Source organism: Etheostoma cragini, chromosome 10 (assembly GCF_013103735.1).
Source record: "Etheostoma cragini isolate CJK2018 chromosome 10, CSU_Ecrag_1.0, whole genome shotgun sequence".
Classification (NCBI taxonomy): Eukaryota; Metazoa; Chordata; class Actinopteri; order Perciformes; family Percidae; genus Etheostoma; species Etheostoma cragini.
The window spans coordinates 25,446,992-25,464,355 of NC_048416.1; the positions used below are offsets into that span (position 1 = coordinate 25,446,992).

The 17,364-nt window shown below is 39.9% G+C and overlaps 1 protein-coding gene and 1 long non-coding RNA gene across 5 annotated transcripts; both read right to left on the reverse strand.

Annotated features, from left to right (window-relative positions):
- Positions 1–4,547: 4,547 nt before the first annotated feature.
- tlx2 (T cell leukemia homeobox 2) lies at positions 4,548–17,143 on the reverse strand. Of its 4 annotated transcripts, XM_034884266.1 has the most exons (6): positions 15,947–17,142; positions 9,140–9,352; positions 8,183–8,420; positions 5,482–5,662; positions 5,013–5,121; positions 4,548–4,930 (listed from the first exon to the last, which is right to left on the reverse strand). In XM_034884266.1, exons 1-6 carry the CDS (start codon positions 16,452–16,454, stop codon positions 4,893–4,895), a joined length of 1,287 nt encoding a protein of 428 aa, XP_034740157.1. In that variant the 5' UTR covers positions 16,455–17,142; the 3' UTR covers positions 4,548–4,892. The 4 variants fall into 4 exon arrangements, with proteins under 4 accessions (XP_034740157.1, XP_034740160.1, XP_034740159.1 ...); XM_034884269.1 differs by lacking the exon at positions 9,140–9,352 and having other exon boundaries at positions 15,947–17,143; XM_034884268.1 differs by lacking the exon at positions 5,013–5,121 and having other exon boundaries at positions 15,947–17,140.
- LOC117952141 lies at positions 11,786–14,841 on the reverse strand. The gene is made up of 3 exons (XR_004658319.1): positions 14,737–14,841; positions 12,696–12,701; positions 11,786–11,799 (listed from the first exon to the last, which is right to left on the reverse strand). It is a non-coding gene; the product is annotated as an uncharacterized LOC117952141 (long non-coding RNA).
- Positions 17,144–17,364: the final 221 nt, after the last annotated feature.

Below are 17,364 nucleotides of genomic sequence, written 5' to 3' on the forward strand. Positions count from 1 at the left end.
TAATGAATGCCTAAGAGTGTGTCAATAGCCAGCCCGTATTGAACAGGTGTGGAGTCACTGATCCACAGTACCAGTATTACCTAAAAGGAATGAGTTGTCTTCATGCATGCCTGAACGTTTGAGAAGGCTTTAATGTGCCACAGACTGCCAGGACACGTCCGCAGATCCCTTGTCATGGAAGATATGATTTTGTTGTCCATGGACTTACTCAACACATGTACTTCACACTTTAGTAAAGATTCCTGAAGGTGTAAACATACAATCATTTTACTTTCTTTTATATTTACTTAGTCATCTTCCATCACCACAGAGTCTGTTCCCGTAAAGTATACATTTCTATATGCTTCATTAGCAGAACAAAATGACTCATTAGAAATGCCTTAGTGCTTATTTTATTTAACACTACTGTTTAAAGAAAGATGGTGACATCTGTGTACTTTTTGTCCCTGAATGTACTCTTTTATGCATACTGTATGAATATGTGGAACTGGTTGTGGATGTATATAAGAATGTCTATGCCTGTAGCATATGTACATACATATACATACATGTCGGCAGATAGAGTTAGTCATTGTCATGCTGTAAAACTGCAGAAAGAGTTGTTTATTTTTCACTTGACTCAGCTGCCCCAGGATGTTCCTGCTACAGCAGCCAAATAATAATAATAATTAATAAGCATCATATTAAACCGCATATCCCAAATATGATGACTGTCAGTACAAACCCATATGTTTATATTTTCTTTTCTTTCGCTCTAGTAATTGGTCTTCTATTTAAACACATACTTGAAATGTTTGTAGATTTCTTCTTGTGTAAAGGCATTGCTAAAGGAGAGGACTGATTTCAAGTTTTGGCATTAAAATTATATATTTTGTTCTCCTGATAAAAAAAAAAGAAAGAAATCGGCCCAAACCAGTGACCATCATTTTAAACAGACAGTCCAACTAGGAAGTTTACCTTCATGGAAATTAGAGGAAGTCCCATGACATCTTAAAGTATAAAATGTATTTCCTGAGAAATAATACATTTAAAGACTAATCTAAATAGCACAGGACCATAACATATATCACAGGAGCATTGTGGTTCTGAGTCATCATTAATAATGTCGGGTGATCTATGAAAAGGTTAATTTACAAATGGCTGTGGGAAAATCAGTTTTGAAATGCCCATGATGTAATATATCAGCAGAGTTAAAACGTGTAATTTGTTTTTCACATCTACTAGAACAAAAATATTTTCATTTGTCCCCACTCCTAGTTACTCCCACATGGAAAAACCTGTTTATGAATAAGTATTGCACATATGTATTGTATACTCGTCCCTCTACAGTGGAATACCTCTGCAATATGCAATTGTTATTTTAAAAGTAACTCAAACTAATAGGCCGTGGCAGAAGTCCACCATAAAAGTCTTTTGTCAACAAAGCCTCACATGTCAACACATTAAGCAGTGATCTAACGGAGATTGGCAGTCCCATGCTTCTCTCCAGAATCTAGTGCAGCAGCTCTCATGGCCTGAAAATGGTTGTTGGAACTGTTGACTGATAATATTACATCTGATATCAATATCAAAATAATAATTTTGATAGCACACTTGCTCGTATTAGTCATGTGTGGTAAGACTGTTGAGGTGCTGCAGAACATTTTGACAGTCGGTTAAATAAACCAGATCCTCAGTAAACTACAACTAATCTTCATTTTAACAGTCCTATTCAAAGTTCTTTGCTTTGTATGAAGTAAAAAAGGTGTCAGTAAAACAGATACAATGAATACTGAAAGTTCTTGTCTGGATTTGGTTGTGGGACTATGTTGATTCAAGTACGCGTGAACCTTCTGGTTTCACATGCTTATCATACAGTATATAAACACTCTTTCCTACAGAACAGAGATCCTTAACAGGGGTTCGGGGACCACTAGAGGAGTCCTCAGAGTCAGTTCATGGGGGCCTCCAAATTATTGTTAATTTTTGAAAGATTTTTTCTTTCAAAATTAAAAAGTCTTACAAGAATTCAAAATAGTATTAGCTAATAGTAATCCCATCTACTTACTGGCCTGTATCTAAAGTAGTCCATGGATAAATAAAAGCATGGCAACAATTAATAGGCTATTTGAATAGCTTAGTATTCTATGAAACAAAGGCTTCAGCTGCCCTACAAGTTATTGTAGGCTCAGTTCAATATGCAACTTCCTTTCATAAAAATGTGTTATGATCCATCTCTCTTTGAGTTAAGGGGTCCTTGCCTTAAAAAAAATGCTGAAACCCCCTGCTATAGAAGTCTCAGTTATAGCTATGGTTACAGTTTAAAGTCGTAATATGTGTGTTAGATAATCTGTGAAAATGCAACAAATTACAAATTATTGAACATGTTTGTTGTTGTTCCCTGATAGCTGAGTATTGGACTGTCTGAATAAACCGTGTAATGTTACAATTCCATGTAAAATATGACATTTTCTGGAGGTCTGCCAGCATCTCAATCAGCCTCTCTTCATGAATGAAACGTGACTGATCATTGAAGCCACAACAGCTGCCTGATAATGACTAAAATGTTGACTAAGTTTCTCAAGAATGGAAACAACTGATGGGAGCCGAAGGAGCGTGACACAGAGAACAACACAGCATATGTGGTGAGAAGTTTTTTTTTTCTTTTTCTTTTGGTGGCACTGTTCAAAACAGAGTGCTTGATAGGAAGTCTGATATACCCGGAGCCTCTCTTGTTCAGCTTGTGTGGTGACATTTTATTGGATAAGGACCGGGCTATTTGGCAGCGTGAGAGAGAGTGGGGAGAAAAAGGAACGACAGAGCCATGACAACAGATGAGACAAAAAATCTTTAAGCACCTGTAGCAAAACACAATGCACGGTTTTGAAAACAATAAAGGAAGGAATTTTTCTAAAATGGGCCAAGTCACGTCTTCAAGGCATTCGAGACAGAGAGTTGAAAGCACAAGGGAGCGGGGGAAATGGGGGATGAGGAGGCGTCACCTGGGGAACTGACTGCTATTGACAGGATCCCAACCAGGCAAGACGCCCTAAAAACTGACTAAACATAGGCGCTGTGTTTCAGAGAAGGCGAAGGGTTGTTGGGGGTGGCTGCAGCTGCAGACAGCTGTTTCGAACCAGATCATCAGTGTGCTCCGAGCAACAACTTGGAGCCGCCAGATGCTGTTGACATCCCAACAAAAGGTACAAGATGTTTACCCTGGAGTTTGCAAAGCTAAATATGTCATAAAGGTGATAGATATTTGTCAGCAGGATGCACGGCCAAGATTAACAAGAAGCTTGTATTAAGCTCACAGTCCAATGGAATCTAGTGACTTGCTGTTGAGCAGACAAGGTGGGCATAGCAAGGCTCATTTCCTCTGACGTTCATGGTTGTGGAGGCTTATTTACGTGCAAGAAACCCGAATGATGTGTTTACTCTGCTTCCACAGCGTCGTTTTTGTTATGACTTGAGTGATAAGCATTTTCATGATAGGGTGGATGTGGTGATAACAAATGTTTACGGCTGTCTGGTGTCTATGTGGCCATGATTCACCAAGTAAACAATTGAAGCCAATACCAAAAATGGTTCGGGGAGCCACCATCCCCCAAAAAAGGGTGCGTTTTTTAAAAGATAAGGCTGTTGTCATTTCTGAATACATGTGTTCACTAAAGTTATACATTTTCCTAAAGCATCTACTCATATTTGCTGCAAAAAACTTGCTTTAAAGAAACTCCCATCCCAACTATAAAGCATCAACCTGAATACAAAACAACAAAGATGTGATGATAAAGTTAGTCAGCTACTGGTATTTGAGTGATTGTTTGACGGCAGAGATTTCCATTCCTCCTATAGGTGTCAACTGATTAGCCGGAAGCACAGCGTAATGCAACCACTCATAGAAAGCTTCTCGTTTACCATGACTGATCATCTGAGCTGTTTTTCACACTACGCAAGAATGAAGGCAGCAACAGGCTTCTTCAGGAAGACATTCTGCCCTTGATAGCTTACTGTGCTGCCCTGTGCTGACTGCATGCAAACTCCAACAAGAAAAGTAGAAAGGTGCGACAACCTTGACAAGGGACAGAAACTTGAAACACACCATCCTTTGTGGAAGTTCATTGGAATAAAACAAAAACATAAATAAAAACCAGGCTTTCACATGTTCCCTTGGCAGCAGCACAACGTGTATTTTCTGCTGTACTCTCATTCTAATTTGATCTGGCATCAGTTTTCAAACCTTTATTTATCCAGGGAGGGTTTTGCTGAGCCCGCTTGCTGTTTTTCGGCAACGCCCTCCTTCACATTCACACCTGGGAGCTGTAGTCATCAGTTTTTATGGATAAAAAAAGGAATTGCGCTGTCCTTCTGATACAATGCAGTGGTATCTTACCTTTGGGTGGTTTGAAACTTTAATGTGTAATCACAGCTATATCCCATGAGGCTAACTAGCTCACTAGAATCATAAAGTATTTTTGTGTGGTTTTCATAATGGTGACAAACGACAAACAGGCAGTGAGTGAAAGGACCCAACCAGAGACAAAGAGAGGGAAGGAGAACAGAGAATCTTTGTCTTCTTTTCAAAAAGTCACAATATCATTTAATATAAAACACCTTTAAATTGAACATAATAATGAGGAATTCGTCATCAGGAGTTCCACCAATCCACTACCACTTGACCACCGCAGTCCACCTCAATGGCAGCTGACTTCAATGGTGCCTCCGAGTGCACACAGAAAAGGGTTGAAACATGCATTTACTACATTGTACAAAGTCAAAAGCGAAAAACACGAGGTCTTTTTTTTTGCCATTATTGGCAGAGTCTCTGCTGCCTCGTGAGGGATCCAGAGGCAAGAGAGGGGACAGTCTTGATAGTTGGGCATGTACAGAGGTGTCCATTTGTTTCCTGGCACTTATGGATAAAGTGCCCTCCTCTCTTTTAGACCGTCAGCTGAAGGAAAAGTGGAAACTTGGTGTAAGGCAGGAAAAATGACTCAACATACTTTAGATATTTAAGATAACAGTTGCTTAACTTTGACAAACAGCGGTGCGGCTCCTGTGCTGTGAAGTCTGCATACAGTGTTTTGTAGGTCTTGGCAGTAAAAGATAGCTGTGTCTCTCTACACACGCTCCCCCATGTTGCTGGTAACGATCAATGAGTGAGGAAGCACAATGTCCGTTTAATTTATTTATTTTCTTCCAAAGCAAGCATCATTTTCCCGTAATTACGACAATCCCATAATGGCGCTGCGTTTTTGAACGTCAAACATGTCAGAAACGGACTGAAGAGATTCTTCTCTTTTGTCCATTCACACTGATGACACTTTGATAAAGATTATTTTCACCTTCGTCCCTCCCTCTGTCTGTCTCTCCCTCCCTCTCTTCTACGCACAATCTCTCACACGCACACACGCACACGCACACACACACACACACACACACACACACACACAGACACACTCACGCTCATACTACAGATGCCACGGAGGTGACGGAGGTCACCTTATTGTCGTCTGCCCAGGGCTGCAGGTTCTGCAGGGCGTACAGGGAGGAGTTGTGCAGGCAGAGCGGGTCCGGCTGCAGAGGCTGGCTCAACGTCTTCTGGAAAGCTTCCTGCTGAAGCTGCAGCATCAGTCGGTTGGCCTGCTGCCTCTCAGCCTCTCTCTCCTCTGCAGTCTGTCTCCTGGGTGGATGGGGGAGACCAAATGGGAACAGAGAAAGATATAAGACACGTCATGTTAATTTATATGTACACAAGATTTATTAACCACAGTATGTACAACAGTATTGCTTTTATGTTATATCCTTATAAAGCTGTAATAGAACTTTCTTTTTTTAAATAGACAGGATGGTTTATATTTAAGCAGTGGTTCCCAACCTGAGGGTCCGGACCCCACAGGGGACGCAAATTAAATCTGAAGAATTGTGAGATAATAAATGTTTTATTTTTTTTCTTGTAGATTATTGGATAATTTTACCTCCTCAAGCCTAGAAAATATTTCAATATTTTAATAAATAATATGATTTAAGACATTTTAAGGTGTATATTTCTTTTCTTTTGGCAGCCTGTCAGGGCTATTAATATGTGCAGTCAAAAAAAAGATCCAGAAAGAAATTTGCAAATTAAATGTGCTCATTTGCGAACTGGCTGCTTTGACTGTATGTTTATTCAACACCTGTGCCAGTTATTCCAGCTTCAGGCTAAATGACAGCTGATCACGACGAGTGACAGGTGTGGGTGAGGGGACGTGACTAACGGAAGAGGAGGAGGTACAGGACACTTCCTGCCTCAAGGTGAAATGTTACATCTGTTTTCTTTTTCAGAACAGCATATGTTAACAGTACCATACATCCTGTATATTGTGTTGATCGTTGCTGATACCAAGAATTGTTTCTGTAACATAATGCTGGTTTTGAAAAGTAGCAGATGGGTGTTTTCCACACACAGAAATTGTGTGTTTAAAACGGTGCGTGGTTTTCATGGTAAAGTTGCAGTGTTTAACTTTTAGTGATCGGCAAACTTTGAGTATGCAGGAATATATAATTAAACAAAGTGAGCTGAGAAAATAAATCTGGGAAAGGAACTAAAAAGTTCCAAATTTAGCTAGAGATAAATGGCAGTTTCCTTACATTGAAATTGACTATTATTGTAATTAGGACATTTACTCCTCTGTGTGTGTGTGTGTGTGTGTGTGTGTGTGTGTGTGTGTGTTTGCTAATATCAGTCAAGAACTCTGACCGGTCCTTATCAGCAACACAGATTAAGCCACAATATACACTTTACAAGGCTATTTTGAAATTATGCTGGGGTTATTAATAATACAAACCATGAGAAACAAATTTGCAGTCGGCATTAACTACAAAATACAAATGGCAGGTAGAAATCACAGGCGGAAAACGCACCTCTAAAACACTCTTTCATGCACACCAACCTCCATCCATTAGCCACACATTATTGTTAACAGCATTATCATAATCTAATTCCCTGGCTGCTGATTTGATCATCCTCTTGTTACTAGCGTAGTCGTCACGCAAAGACATCCCTCATGCTCATCCAGGTGCACACTACAGGGAAATAGCATAAATCTCAGCAAAACTAGGAAATCAGAAAAACAAGTTAAGCCTATTCCCTTGTTCCCTCTGACATGCCATTTAGTCTTGGATTTATTTTGGTGGTTTTTATTTCAACCACAATTCCTTTTTATTAATCTTTTAGTGAATATATGGCTTTTATTTTTTACTGCTACAAGATGTGATTGTTGGAATTCTTTCCAATAAAAGAAATATTTTAAAAGGGATCATCAATCCAAATTTCCATATAATATATTTGTTTAGAGCAAATAAGCCTATAAACAAAGTGATAAATATTAACAAGCCCAAAAAAAGTGTTTTAAGTGTATTCTATGTGTATTCTATTCAAAACTCATTCTAAAAAGCTTTTAGGATCGTTTAAACATTAAAACCCTAACAGGCCATTTAGCTGTTTGTAATATGCTCATAAAATATGTGTCCTGTCCCTTTAACTATGGGCAGGGCTTCATAATGTGATTTCCTACTCATTTACTTCCAAATGGCTATAAACAACAGTTAGAAAATGAAGTGAATGAGTGTGTGTGTGTGTGTGCGTGTGTGTGTGTGTATGTGTGTGTGTGTGTTTTTGGTCTATGGACTTGGCAGTCAATTCCTCCTGTGAGTGTTTCAGTATTGCTTTGGACAGCAGGTTTCTAAAAGGCCTTTCAGGAGGCTCACGAGTAATTGTGCTTGGTCAAGTGAACTGGCCTCGACTGGCAGCTAAGCTAAGCAAAATAGGTGTTGTGTTGTACTACGCCTCAAATGCTTCAGCTGCGGGACATTTTACTCGTGTTTAAAGTAAAACACTGGTAAGCATTTTGGACCCAAGAGCAAAACACAGACACATTCAGGGCTGTCGATTTACGGCACAAGAAAGACTGGATGAAGGAGTGGCTCTTCTGAGTGAACATCCTGCCTTCATAAAGACAAACAGCTTCTGAAAAAATCCACCACGGCCTCTTTGTTTTTCTTAAGTAGATCATGAGGGGTGGACGATATGAGCAAAATATGGCACGTAGAAGACAGAATTATTATGCTTTTGCTTCCCTGTTCTCTACTTTCACACCAGTAAAGGAGATCGAATTGCATTAGAAAACACTTTAAGTGAAGAAGCACCTCGCTGAAATCTTACCGCCATTTTGTCCGTCTGTTCTGAAACCAGGTCTTGACTTGTGCATCTGTCATCTTCAGGGCCTTGGCCAAGGTGGCCCGCTCAGCCGACGCCAGGTACTTCTGTCGATGGAAACGTTTCTCCAGTTCGCAGATCTGCACTCGACTGAAGGAGGTGCGAGGCTTTTTCCTCTTGGGCGGCGTCCGGTTCTGGTAAGGGTGGCCGATGCGACGGGTCACGGAGAAGGGTGAGAGGGCAGCTATAAAAGGCCAAAAGATTGATTTTGTTTTATGATTTTTAAGCAATTGGTGGATTGCTTTGAACATCATGCAAGTCAGCTTTAAAAACATCCATGTTAGCATTAGAAATGATGAGGTTATTTGAGTTTTTTTGAGGTGTTTGGACTATAAGGGTTCATTAGCCTATTTAATAACTATTAGTGTAAGTAGTTATTTCCATTTCTAAACCTGATCTGTGCTTCTGAAATATAAACTTATTTCCCTTGAGGTTTTGTTTGTTCATGAAACACATTTTAGTTTTTTTTTCCAGTCCATGGTTAGATAAAATGATTGTCCATTTTGTCTTAAGTCTGGAAAAGCCAGTGTTGTTTGGGGAGTCTAAGAGAAGGCCCAGAAACTGCCAAGAAGATTAAGGAGATAAACGCAATTACAGCTAATATTCCCCTGCCAGAAGTCCAAAGAAAAGTCACAAAAAGACATTTAGAAATCTCAGGGAGCATCAGTTGCAAACATAATTCATGAAAATCTATTGCTTAAAACTGGCAAAAAATGGGTCCCAACAGTTAAATAATAAGAAAAAGACCAGTACAAATAAAGATTTAAACTACAACTTCATTTTTAAAGACAAAGACAAAAAAAAGTTCTATAGCACTCGAGGGATGCACTTCAAAATCAGCTGTGACACAGATGGGTGAAGTAGGGAAGGTGGGTGGTTGATTGGGGGGAGGGGGTGACTCACCTTGGCAAGCCCCCTTTGGAAAAGGATAGTCTGCTAGAAGGCCATTGCCGTCTCGCAGGTGAGCGAGCTCGGGGTAATAGCATTTAGCTAATGTCTCCATAGTGCTCCAGACAGGGACCCTGCCGATGTCTCCCTTGGGGAGAGGACAGAGGGACCCGGCAGGCCCCGGCCCCCCTGTGGCCTCTCCAGCTCGGCTCTCCTCTGCCTGCTCCCCTAAAGGAAAGGGTGACACAGTGAGGTCCCACATCTGGAGCACAGCAGCAGCAGCCGCTGTGCGGGCGCCAACGCATAGCAGCTAATCACATGAAGGAAGTCTGAATGATGAACAGAGTCTACTTTATTGTCATTTACTGCTAGTCTCTTAATGTTAGCATTTAGAAATTACACATCTGCCATTTAAAACAATATGTTACAACTAGCAGACTTACAGAGATAAATCAAGCACATACTTGTTAACCAATTGGCAATGTGATGTCAATGAAGGTTAAAATATGATTTCATAACTGCTATCATAATAATAACAACCTACATAAAACAACCAGCAATCTAACTATTATTCATAGTCCTTCAATCTAGCACAGTACAGTTTTGGACAGTAACATCTTGGTTGTTTTAAGAATTCTTTACCATACCAATAAGATTAAAATATAAACATTTTTGGTACAAACAATCTATCATACTAAACATTAATCATTTGTCATTAAAACTCCTAATAACAATAATACAGGATTGATCATGCAAAAGTATACCAATTGATACATATAGTCATCTTTTTTGCGGAATAGAATGCCTAAAATCGATGTTAAATTTGATGTAATGATTATGGATTTTTTTAAACAAATTGTGTATATATATAATATTAACCCGACTGTCTTGTGTCTTCCCAACTGCTTTGTCATTGTGTCACGAAATATGAATTGCACCCTGCCACTGTGTGAGCCAATGTGTTTTCCTTCTATCTGTGCCTCACTGCCTGGTGGTTCACTTTCACATTTTACTGTATCTGGGTATTAATAACAACTTTTCTCCTGCATCATAAAATATCTATGAATCCTGTCTATTTTGTCAGCCATGGGTAAACAGAAGATCGACAAATGTAATGAGATCGTTTTGGGCCATAGATCCCCTCCCTAGCCACATTCTCATTTTGAGGCAGACTGGAAGTCACTGAGAGAATAAAAAAAAAAAAAATCTTTCTCTTTCTCTCCCTCTCTCTCTCTCTCGCTGTCATTCCTCACCAGCAAGCTGTTTTGCCTCATGTCTTACAGGGTGTTGGTTTGTTTTTGTTTTGTCAGAAAAGCTCACCAGAAGCCAAAATGAATATGAAAACATCTGCATAGGTGTCCCCCGAGGGCCACGTGCTGCTGCTCGCAGAGTTTCAGCGCCCTGAAAAATTCATTTGCCACGCAGACGATGACAATTTGAATGGAAAATGGAACATGAAGCTATTATGCGCTCGGCAGTCGTTTCCAGGGAGCTGGCGACGTCCCCTGATGGTGCTGAACACGAGTGGCAAATTGAGGCGTACGCAAGCAAATGATTTGTAAATAAAGATAAATGGCTGCAAACTGCTGCTACAGTAGGTCACATTAAGTTAACATGACCTGAGTGTACATTGGCAATGCAAATTTAGTGCCTGAAATGAAAACTCACTACCTTTTATTGTGTTTTGTGCTGGATTTATGTTGTCCATTCATGTCTTCTTTTTCTTCCTCTCATTATTATTTTTAATCTCCTATGGTAATATTCCTATAATATTATTATCAGGTTTCACATTATGTGTTGCACTGGTGCTCAATAATAGTAAACATGGTAATGCTATCTTTTAATATTCCTTTCGGGACATAAACAGGCATCTGTGGTATTTAATCATGAGTTTTATAGTTTCCCATGATGTACCTGATATTTCTATAAGGTCCTCACAGCAGACTGTAGCACCTTTGTGGCCCTTAATACTGAGTTTAAAGTGACCTCATTGCACTTCATGGTATATTTTTAAATGTTCTATGATTCCCAGTCTTATTCCAATGGTGACCTCTCCTTGGTGTTTCAAATATGTACATTTGAACATTGCAATTGCTCCTTTTTCTTGGTGTCTTGTTGCCAGAAACTATGTGCAGCCTTACGGGTCACATGCTGAGAGCGAACAGGCCTGTTGTTGCTCCCAGCGGCAGGTCTGGCTAAATAATACTGCATTAGATGGCTATTTCAGGCCATCTGTGAGCTAACTAATGGGCCAGGCACATACAAGCACGCTCAGAGGCAACCCAAGCGGAACTTAACGTGCAGCAGGAGCCTTCAAACCTGCCAACTGCAGAAAAGCTTTGCCTCACAGCGGGCAAAATGCCGAGAAATATACGATACAGTGATGCTATGGGTAGTACTGCATCAGTCAATTTGATGTTTTTTTGTCTGGTGGTAGAGCGATCAGGAATCAGATATGCCTTCAGATGTATCCATTACTAGTATTGTCAGGACTGTAAGCTACTTGAATGGGACAAGGAATGCTGTAAATTTGGAGCTCATGACTGGTTTTAATAAACCAACATCAAATTAAAAGACTCTCCTGCCTAACTGCCTCAGTCCCAACGAAATTACATGAATTAAAACATCCCATAATATTCCTGAATTCTTATTGCATTAAAATGTATTCACTGTTTCTTTATATTACATATAAAGTAGACTACATATTATTATTTTAGCCTATATACTATACATAGGTTGTTATTATTATTTATAACAATGATCATATTAATAATAATAATAGTATAATGTGTGGGCTATAATAATATTACTACATAAAAGGTACAAGGCAATATGAAAAAAATCTCTCAAAATGAGAGCAAAATTATAGTCTACGTGAAGGCCTAAATATTAAAGACAGTTAATTGTAGTTTTCTATGACACAATATTGCTGTAGAGATTCTAAATCCCACGAGACAAAACGTGATTGTGGTAAAAAAAAAAAAAGAAGAAAAAAAGAAAAATTGTTACATTCACCCTTTTGTGACTCCTTTCCGATCCAAAGTTAGTTGGGTATTTGGACTATGGAAAGGATAATTAGCCAGCAAACTACATCCGAACATTTACTATTATCAGAAAGAGAGAAAATGTTGTTCCCATAAGTAAATAAAAGAAAAACAAACAGATCGCAAAACGCTTTGACTTTTTCTTTCCTCTTCATATGGTAAAAAAAAAAAAAGGAAATGGGAGAGAATACTAAATCTGCTGCCTGGGTAATACAATTTAGCATAAGCATATCAAAAATGAAATGCTACCATGGAGGATATGTTTCCCATAATAAAACCACCTATACTTAATAACGCTTCTCGGTGACAGCGCCTCCCTTCCCCACTGCGGATATTACCTTTGTAGCAATCTAATAAATATATACCCGTGAAGGATTCTAAAGGGGATATTGAAATATAACATGAACATACATTGCTATTTATTACACTATACGGGACACGAGGCAGGGACACTGTCTTCTGTCTTCTGTCACACCGAGAACCAGGACAACGTAGAGACACGAGGACAGGAGCGCAGATGAAGTCACATGTTTCTGCCCTGCTGCCATTAACACCCAGAAAGAGATTTATTGAAGAGAAAAAAAAGGGTTTAATTATGTTTTTTATCGGTGCTACGTGGCCTATAGAGCCTCAGATGCTGGATTATGGTTCTGTTTATTGGCAAGATGCTCAAACGGTGCACATTATTTTCTCTTCTTTTTTCTTACTGTTATCATTATAATAATAAAAACAGGGCGGGTTATTTGATTTGATTATTGGATTAGTTTTTGACCATTGTATATTTTCTCGTATGAATTTACACTGTCCACATTATAACTTCCTAATTTGACAGGATATGTTGGTCTGTAAAGAACTTTGAGAACATGTGATCCCATTTAGCCTATACAATTATCATTGATTAAATTAGCTAGCTATAGCTTATTTTCTTTTCTTGTTACGACAGATATGCCGCTATTTGTTAGTGGCGTTTTTTTACATGTGTTTTTTATATGTTTGATTGTCTTTAAAACCGTTGCTAAGGGTTGAACAAGTTTAAAACAGGCTTAAATAATAGAGAAAATGTTAACTCAAATAAAATCCAGAATCACGTTTTTATTTTACCACAATGACCCTATGGCCTTATATGAATAATAACAATAACCAAAATAAAATGTACAATAATGAGAACGTCACATTTGCTATTTGGGATAGAATAATAAGAAATATATTTCTAATTAAAATGCAATAATCAGTCCAGAAGCCCTTGAGTAAATACAGAGAGACGTTGGTTATCAACATAAGCCCACTGGTGAATGAACGCGTCTTATTTTTAGAGTTGGATGAAATTAGTCCTCTAAACTTAATCCTTTGCGTCAGTCTGATACAATTTCTCGTGATTTAGAACGTGAATTTAGGCCACGAGGACGCGCGCGCAAGGGGTGAAAACCGAGAGACGTCCATTGTGCGGTTTGGTTTCGCTTACATCCCATGCGCAAAGCTCGCTGGGCTGCCAGAGCTGCAAGCCTTTGGCAAAATGGTTAGGTGTTTAAAGCTGCAAGGGCCGTGGTTCTCCTCCGGTTTCAACTTGAAACGTCGAGAGAAAGAAACAAGAAACAGAGAGAGAGAGAGAGAGAGAGAGAGAGAGAGAGAGGAGAGAGAGAGAGAGAGAGAGAGAGAGAGAGAGATATTTGAAATGGTACTGTGCCCACCAGGACGGATGAATGATAGTCAGTTTGATTTAAGGCATTTATATGAAACAAAGCAGGTTAAATCTCTCTCTCTCTCTCTCTCTCTCTCTCTCTCTGTCTCTGTGTGTGTGTGTGTGTGTGTGTGTGTGTGTGTGTGTTGCTGCTGATCCTGGGCTGATCAATACAGTGGAAAGATATAAGCTGTGAAATAATTACAGCGACACAAAGCTGAGAGGAATTAAACGAGAGGCCCTCGGTGACCATGAGTAGAATTGATAAGCATATTTACACTGTATCTTTTTGCAGTTGACATATCGTCCCCCAGTATTTAATAATTAATCGGGTAGAAAGAATGGAATAGTGAATATTTAATGGGTGGTGAGCTAAGGGGGGGGGGGGGGGGGGCACAAAATCCATGATGTTCTTCATTTTCATCTTCATAAGGATGAGGTCATGAGAACAGACCAGCGGAGCCACCCTCTCCTACAACTAAATTAATAAAGAGATATTAATATAAAGTCTGATTACCAGAAAACCTAAAGAGAATATTTAAAATTGTATCTGGCATGTTATTGTCATATATCTTTTTTGATTTTTTATTATGATGTACTTTTACACAGACTAAAAGAACGGCTTGGCTACTTTATCAGGAGGAAGCAGATAATTAGCAGTGTGGCTAACACTGGGACATTATTAGTGTGTATGATTGGCCTTGCCAAAAAAAACAATAGGTAGCCTAATGGAAGCCTCTCTTTGACTGAAATAGAAAAGGGGATTATTATCATATATTATAAAATAGGCTGCAAAAGTATACAAATAATAAGAGTGCAGTAAAGTCTGACTATTTGGAGCTAAAAGAAAACGTCCTCATGTCATGTGGAAGCACATCATAAACTAATACCTATTCATGTTCAACATGTTTGTTTTTTTATGTGTGCACCATTCACCAAGGCTAATTCCACATAAGTGTAATTTATTGTGGCAATTAATCCTTTTCTGATTATGTAACGCACATGATTTGCACTGAAAAGAGTAGAACTCATGGCTTGTAAAAAAAAAAAAAAGAAAGAAAGAAAATGATTTACTGTAAGTATCATAATTTCTGTTTTATTGTAAGGAAGAAATGATTTGGGCTATTTGTAAAGTTTTGACTTCAGCATATATGAAATAAAAATGAATTGAAAATCTAGTGGTTATTAAGTTAAAAAAATAAACTCAAAATGTATCCACAAAGCTGTACTATTGCTGCATCATGGCATTTATTGATTGCAGCAGGGCAAAGGGAAATCTACTTTTAGAACCGAATGAGTGTGTTTAAGAGTATAATGTGAAAATGCAGATTTATTTAAGAGCTACACATTATTGAGGCATTGCATTTAATTTGCCTAATATGTATCTGTAGGCCTAATATAAAAATGCTACATCACTCAGAGACAATCATCGTGAATGTATAAAACTAATAATGGAATTATAATAATAATAATAATAATAATAATAATAATAATAATAATAAATGTGCAAACTGTTATTATCCACTGTTAGATGTTAACCTGCCATATGTTATTACTATTATGACTCATCTTCCTGCTTTCTCAATTGGCTCACGTGCGAGAGAAAAAACCATTCATCCCCATGTGAAGACGGAGAGCATCGTTATCCGTCATCCGCTGTAAATGGAGAGTGATGGTCCAATACTGATTCATCAGCATGTCCATGGCAATTTCTCCTCCCGTTTATCAGGCTGCCCTTCCAGCATAATAAAACTGACTCTGTGTGCATATACGATTCGTTAGAGATTACAACCTAACGATGAAATCGGCTCCCCTCTCCCGAGCTATTAGCCCCAGTGTATCCGGTACACTTCAGTCCAGGGCCAGTTTTCAACATAAATGTCTGAAGTATCACAACTCACACCTGTAATGCCGTGAGAAAAATATACAATTATTAGCCTACTGTGCGCCGGAGTTGTTGGGCTCATTATGACGGTGTGGAAGGCAGGTGAAGGTGCATCTAGAGCGATTGGTGTAATATTTTGGCCTCTACCTGTTTTATAATAGGAAACACAAATCAGACTACAGGTGTTGCGGGATTACGAGGAAACTCTGTTTTACCTGTCAATTTGTCCTTTGCAAACCTCCTACTGCTCTCCATCCACGGGAAGGTGAAGTTGGCCGCGTTCCCCATCCCCATCCCGGGTACCGAGGCGATGCCGGGTCCGATGCATGGCGGATGTGCCGAAGGGGGCGGATGAGGTGCAGCAGCGGCGGGCGGCGGCGGAGGCGGCATGGGTCTGTGGGCCGGAACCCTGATCACCCCTCCGGCGCCGCCCGAGTTCACGTTAACGTTCATGTTCATGTTCATACTGACGTTCATGTTCATGTTGACGTTGTAGGACCCGGCCAGACCCGCCGCCATTGAGCAGGCCGGGTTGTAGACGCTGTTGTATCCGTTGCTGTAGACGTTGGGGGCCAGCGCGTAATCCGGGTCGCCGGTCCGGTTGGGTAGCATGCAGCCGCTGGACTGGTCCGAGCTGTTGAGGATCTGGTCGATCCCGAAGCTGATGGGCTCATGCTGCTGCTGGTGCGTCTGGTTCACCTCCTCGATCCCGGTGTGCTCCATAGTTTATTTTGCCGGTGATGTGTTTGTCACTATATTTTTATCAGTGCTCGGATGTATTTTTGGCATATGATAATTCACGTCTTGGGTATGTATGCGCGCGCTGAAGTGTTGGGCTGTTTTTGGTTTCTCAAGCATTGACACAGGCCTGTTCTACTCCCGGGAAACCAGTAACGTGTCCAGCGCTTTCCAAAATCTTGCCATTATTTTTGTCCAGCATTGGGATCGAGTGTTCCCTAAATGAAACGCCTATCCATCGGGCTAAGAAAAAGCGTATCCATCTTTAACAGCGTGTTCTTTCCCAGTGAACTAGACACACTGCAACCTAACAACAACAACAACAACCACAAAAACAGCTGAAGATGGTTATCCTGAGTACTTACAGACAAAAATCCGTGGTTTTTGGGGAGTAGTCAGTTCTCTGGAGAGGCTTGATGCGCTTTGTTCGCCTACTCTGGCAGAGACGATCCATACACAGAGGGCATGGTAGGACACCCGAGCTCCTCGAATCAAAATAATGCCATTGACAAAACAAAACAAACCCAAAGAGGCGAAAAACGAAGCGTTGACTTCGCAGAGGGGATATTAATTGGAGATGAGAGCGAAAGATGGCTCTGTTGTGCTGAATGCTGGAGTGCGTTTCAGCAGGTGAGACAACCCTCTGCGTAAAAGCTGCCATTCGGCCAAACCTCGCCTCCTTCCCTCACTTACTCTCTTCCTCCCACCCTTGCTCCCTCCTCTTCGGAAGGGCAATTGTTTGGCTCGGATGTCTTAAAGAAGCCGCAGCTTTCTGCAGCTTTACTGGTATTAAAAAGGTGCTTGTGTGCCTTTTAGTGGTGCTGTAGATTTGGTTAAGCGGTTTCCAAACGTTATCTCGTCTACGCGTCGAAATTCTGAATAAGGTCATTCTCAC

Bases quoted from the DNA above. Each gene is read 5' to 3' on its own strand.
- tlx2 (XM_034884266.1), bottom strand. From the start codon at position 16,454: ATGGAGCACACCGGGATCGAGGAGGTGAACCAGACGCACCAGCAGCAG. The intron at 9,353-15,946 runs GTAAAACAGAGT...CCTTTCCTTTAG, and splicing joins TGCAAAGGACAAATTGACAG to GGGAGCAGGCAGAGGAGAGC. The intron at 4,931-5,012 runs GTTAAGCAACTG...CTTTTCCTTCAG, and splicing joins CCGCACCGCTGTTTGTCAAA to CTGACGGTCTAAAAGAGAGG.